Source organism: Scylla paramamosain, chromosome 12, assembly GCF_035594125.1.
Source record: "Scylla paramamosain isolate STU-SP2022 chromosome 12, ASM3559412v1, whole genome shotgun sequence".
Taxonomy (NCBI): domain Eukaryota; kingdom Metazoa; phylum Arthropoda; class Malacostraca; order Decapoda; family Portunidae; genus Scylla; species Scylla paramamosain.
In genome coordinates, this window is record NC_087162.1 from 20717391 (window position 1) to 20722947 (window position 5557).

Below are 5557 nucleotides of genomic sequence, written 5' to 3' on the forward strand. Positions count from 1 at the left end.
CCAGATTTTCAAATGTCCTGCTGTTAGTTGGGTTTGTAAAGGCACTGTGTATTATAGGCACACATTTTGGTGCTAGTGCTAATAGCAGATGTGATGTACATACTAGAAAACTGTTGTGGAATATAAACCTTATAAGTTATTCACAAGAATGAGTGTTTAAGTGTAGGTGAGAAGGTTGACTACATTTGTAAGTGCTGTATTGGTGTTGAAAGAAGGAGTGTCTGGCTAAATCTTATGTAACAACAAGAAATTATGTTCACTGAAGAAAAGTATGGGAAGAGGATCTTCCAACTCAGCTGAAAAACACTTGCTTACTAACAACACATTTATTCAGACATTCAACACATAATCCAGGGGCATGCTAGCCCCAGGGCATCCTTCACACCTGCCCTGAGCCCCACACTTAGTAGGACCTTGCACTGTGTAAATAAATAATCATTATACTATATTAATTTTCTTGAAACAAGAACTTCATGAGTCCAGTAACTCAGTGCATAATCATGAGCCTTAGCCTGCTAAGGCCTGGCATGCCCCTGCTAAACTTACCTAAAGGACATACATTTCTTCAATGTTGTAAAAAATAGAATACACTTAAGACATGAACTTTTCTGAACTTAGTCTATATAAACTTGTAAATTAGAGACTGGCGCTGGTTGCCAAAATAGTTGTGGCGACTTTACATTGGAAGGGTTGGTAAGTTGGCATTGTGAGATGTGTGTGTGTGTGCACCATTGATTGTCAAGCTGTATGGTACAAGAAAACGTACAAGTATCTTGAGAATGTGCAGTTTGGGATTTTTATATTTTGTGAAATAATTTGGTCAATGACAGGAAAGAGACTTTTGGTCAGTTCACCTCAAGTCAAATCCTGGAGTAGAGATAGTAACTTTACTTCAGCAGGATGTTAGTGAGCTGCACATAGTTGAAAAGTGGATGCTTTTCTGGACAGTTGTGCTCATTTTGGCATTAATAATATGTTCATAATGTATAGTTTGTAGCAAGGTGTGTCCAATGAAGCATCCAACAATCATAGCACAACTTCCACCCTGTAGAGGTGTATATGGCTTTTGACAATGCATAAAAGTGCCTTACATATTGGTGATCACTTGTATGTACAGTACACAGCAAACATGATCAACAGAGACCTAGACAAATTTTGAGATCCCTTTCCGCCATGAAGTCTCAGCACTTTCACTTATCACTAAGTTGAAGAAAAGAGGCTAATTGCACATAATCTACTTAAGCTTGCCCAAGAGAGTAGTATGCATAAAAGACTCCTCAAAGTGGTCAATGCATACCTGCAGCATGTAACTGAGGAAAGAAAGTTCCTTTAAGTATGATTATGATGTATTATATAGTATGTTGAGATTACCTTCAATATACCTTGGTTATGACTGTGACCCCTTTAAACATAGTGGAAGAGAGAGACTGCCTATAAAATCCATAGTGTTTTTAACTTTGTTGTTAATATTAGTAAGATAAATAGTTCAGGTTTTAGAGAATACATTATTCAATCTCAGTAATAGCTGCAGCATTCACCCAGTTGATGCAAATAGAGAGCTGCAGTGCAGCCTTTGTTGTTCCAGATTTATGACAGAGTCTCAACCTCGTTCTGCTGTGATGGGGGATGGTGGATGCTTTCAGAACCCCCGGATGCCAGGTTCACTGATGTGATGCGCCTGCAGGTGAAATATATATAATGCTTCTGTATACTCCAAAGGACACTTTTACACTAGATGAATAGCAACACATGTGAGGCCTCTGTTGGCATGCTGTTTAGCAGTAAGTTGTGACAAAAATCATGTTATAATCATGAATATACAGTGAGACATTGTTCCCCCATGACAGGAAGCACACTCACCTGATACCGTCAGCCACCGCTGTGTCAATTTCATCCATGTTGTAGAAGAGCGAGCCTAGGATGCGGCTGAATGACACAGCCATGCGTTGGTCTGCAAGACAGGTGACAACATATACCATGTTTTGTAAATGAAAAAAAAAAAAAATCTGAAGTGATTTGACAGGGTTACTTTTTGTTGCTTTCATGATTATAGCCGGTGGTATGCCTCCAATTTTATACATGATTTTTTTTTTTTTTTTTTCACGTCGCTACCAGGACACTCACGGAGATCTTGCAGGCTGGCGACCGTCTTGGAGGAGTTGGCAGCAGTGGCCACTCTGTCCACAGTCTTGACCATGGTGGTGCCAGCTGAGGCTGTGTGGTTCTGTACCCTGTTCCTCACGCCCTTCACCACAATCACGACCTGCGTCCACAGAAGATGAGAGAAGAAAATTAAACGCATTCACACAATCAGTAAGTCTCAGTGCAAGAAATTAAAATACTGTGATGTCTTGAGAGCCTTGATTTGTCTCGTGGCCACAAAAGGCTTGGACGAGAGCAAAAAAATAGTATAGTAACACTTCTTGTACACTTACCTGCTCGCCACCATCGCTCACTGCTTTGCTGACTGTATCGGACACCTGCTTGATGGTATCTGGCAGGTCCTTCACTCTCGCCACCATGAAGTCTCCCAGGTCGTCAATGATTTCCCCGAAAGCTGTGGTCATCTTGGCTGCCGCCTCGTCCATCGCATTCACTGTCTCCGATGTCAAGACTCTGCATAACGGAGAGCGGAAAGGGGACAGAGAGACGTGATTGATAGACTTTGAGCATCACAAATCACAATAACACATGATAAGAACGGCAGGGAATGGTCTAGAAGTGCTGAAACTGTTAATATTTAATTTCATCTACAAGCCAAAATTCTTGCTAATAGTTCTTCCGTAAAACCAAAAATAGTTTTCACCAAAGATGTATTCAAGCAGTTTCAAGACAGTATCTCAAAGTCGTTCCGTCAATCTTAATAAAAGCGCCAATGATAGGGAGTAACTTGCATAAACCACATAAAAAAAAAAAATCTATTCACAATGGTAGGGTGTGGCCATGCTCACCTCAACCCTCCCCATTCTCATCCATCCCAATAGACAGTCTATAAGAAATGTCAAATAACGCCATGACGTCACACTTCTCCCTCACGTGATGCTCTCTCACTCCACGTAGTGCGAGAGACAGACTCAACAATCACCGTAATTTTACGCATGTGTTGAGTACCGAGTCAGTTACACTTCATCAGTGACCTGTGTTAATGTTAATTAAGCCTCTGAGCATCTATGCGCTATTGAATCAAGCAAAATAATCGATATCAGAGAGCAAAGGGGATTCTGGAAAAGGAAATACACATTTCTTTCCAGGCAGTGCAGTGTCAACAGATAAAACTCTCCCACCGCTCCAGTCATGTCTCATAAAAAAATAAAAAAATAAAAAAATAAAAAATAAAATAAAATAAAATAAATAAATAAATAAATGAATAAAGCAGTCACCGCGTACACACCATCGAAGCTCGTCTACCTGCTATAGACCTCGGAAAAAAAAAATAGTGTTTCCATGGACGGGATATGGTGTGTGCATACTATATAGTTATACACACCATCTTTCCATTCTTCTTATCGGCAGCAAAGAAGTTTTATTTACTTTTCCCAGCCTCCCTAATCCGCCCAAAGAAAAGAAAAAAATAAATTAAATAATAAGTAAAAAGCGCCGTGGAAAGTCACCTTGACGAAGTGGCGGTGCCTGAACCGTGTTATGCGGTGACATCTCCTTAGGCGCAATGTCCATAGAATACACTACTGTATTTTATGGACATTGCTTGAGCAGCCTGCCTTTCAGAGTTCGGTATCCCGTCGAACTTATCCATCAAACATTCTTTATGCAGCGCCCACGTTATTATCGCGATGCCTAAATTCAACCAATTATACATTACCCAAACATATCTATATCTATATATATATATATATATACTCGTATATATATATATATATATATATATATATATATATATATATATATATATATATATATATATATATATATATATATATATATATATATATATATATATATATATATATATATATATATATATATATATATATATATATATATATATACACACACACACTAGTTCAAAATAATTGACTTTTAGAAGCTAAGCTTGGATCGAATCGCTCGACTTCGTGGTTCAAAGTTTCAGTGATTGTCATCAAACAACACCATAGTATAAATAACGTCTTTGTGTTTGTTACTATATATTTTTAACATTAGTATATTAAGTTAAAAAATAAACATAGTACAGCAAAGTAAGACAAAAACATACAAAATATAAATAAAGCAAAGAAAAACAAGAGCCGAATATATTGTTGTGGGCCAAACACCGCAGCGTTACAGTTCAACCGTGTGTGCTTGTGGTGCTCGGCTGTATTGTGGCTTTGTGAGATGCATCCTGATGTTCTCAACGTAGCAATTTGGAAACTTTCACCTTCGGTGCATTGCCCGAAGGAGGAAGTGCCGCTCTGAACTGAGGGATCAAGAACAGAACATTGGGAGAGAGTTGATAAGGGAATTTAGATGCTGCCGGTGGTGGACAGAACTGTGCTGCAGCTTTGTTTACTCGGGTTGAGGTATGTGTTGAATACTCTCTCTCTCTCTCTGGAAGATTGTCATGAAACACAATGGCCGTCTTTTTTTTTCAAGGTCGGCATTCATTATTCCCAATATTTTTGTCCCTATGAAAGTACACATTGCTCCTTGCATCATCTCCCTGAGAGACTTGTGGTTTAGTTTAGCCTTGTAGGGGCCATGCAGGTTCCTGTCATTGTTTACACAAGGGCTTCGACCGTAAAGGCTAGGATGTGTCTACATACATAGGAGTATATACGCACGAACCAAAGCCAATGAAGAAAATATTTGTTATGTGGGTTGCTCCCGCATCTGAAGGTAAGATGGTCATGCATAACCAGTCTCTCTCTCTCTCTCTCTCTCTCTCTCTCTCTCTCTCTCTCTCTCTCTCTCTCTCTCTCTCACACACACACACACACACACACACACAGCAATAATACAAATATCATTTGTTCATATGCAATTCATCAATGGTTGAGTAAGCTGATTTACAATGATTTGTTTTGTTATGAATTTTCACTGTCATGGAAGCCGTAATAGATCCAAACATTTCCTCAAGTCAGCTAAGTCAACAAGAGTTTTTGTCCGGTGAGTACACCAACTTAAGATCCAGTTAAATCTACACTTAGCTCTTTACCTACTCTGCCTTGCCCTGCTACGGTGTCAGCGTCAAGACTTACGCGTCAACGATGTCCTCAATCGGGTGGGGCGTCTGTGTGGCGGGATGGCGATGCTCGGCGGGCATCTTGGAGGCATCTCGGCCTGTCTCCTCTAGGGGCGCAGCCACCACCGTCACCACTACTCCGGTCACAAGCAAGATCCGCGGCAACATCTGTAATCAAACATTCAATGGCAGTGACTGATGCAGGAAGACCCATTATTTGCATAGTGGTAATTGTTACTACTTGTAATTATGCACTAATTATGAGGCAACATTGTTATGGCGGTATACGAGTAAACACCCCAGGGATTCTGTTTTTGTAAGGTGTATACAACGTACTTAGTGAAAGAAAGGACTTCCTGTGCTCGTATAACAGTTACT

At 39.8% G+C, this 5557-nt stretch overlaps 2 protein-coding genes across 6 annotated transcripts in view; one reads left to right on the forward strand and one right to left on the reverse strand.

Annotated features, from left to right (window-relative positions):
* Positions 1–311: 311 nt before the first annotated feature.
* The window catches only part of LOC135105844 (uncharacterized), an 8593-nt gene continuing 3347 nt past the window's right edge, over positions 312–5557 (reverse strand). The window contains exons 2-7 of one of the 2 annotated variants that reach the window (XM_064014464.1): positions 5516–5557; positions 5196–5347; positions 2436–2616; positions 2125–2263; positions 1861–1951; positions 312–1678 (exon numbers count right to left, since the gene is read on the reverse strand). The exon at positions 5516–5557 is cut by the window's right edge and continues 87 nt beyond it. In XM_064014464.1, the coding sequence (XP_063870534.1) occupies positions 1588–1678; positions 1861–1951; positions 2125–2263; positions 2436–2616; positions 5196–5347 (654 nt within the window). In that variant the 5' untranslated portion in view covers positions 5516–5557 and the 3' untranslated portion in view covers positions 312–1587. The remainder of the gene's footprint in view (positions 1679–1860; positions 1952–2124; positions 2264–2435; positions 2617–5195; positions 5348–5515) is intronic. The other variant, XM_064014463.1, reaches the window with a different exon arrangement.
* Positions 4381–5557, forward strand: part of LOC135105840 (serine/arginine repetitive matrix protein 1-like) — a 112810-nt gene continuing 111633 nt past the window's right edge. For 2 of the 4 annotated variants that reach the window (XM_064014452.1, XM_064014453.1), the window contains exon 1: positions 4381–4517. The gene's annotated coding sequence lies outside the window, so the exon portion shown is untranslated. Of the gene's footprint in view, positions 4518–4706; positions 4834–5557 lie in introns of those variants that run through there. The other 2 variants (XM_064014455.1, XM_064014456.1) reach the window with 1 other exon arrangement.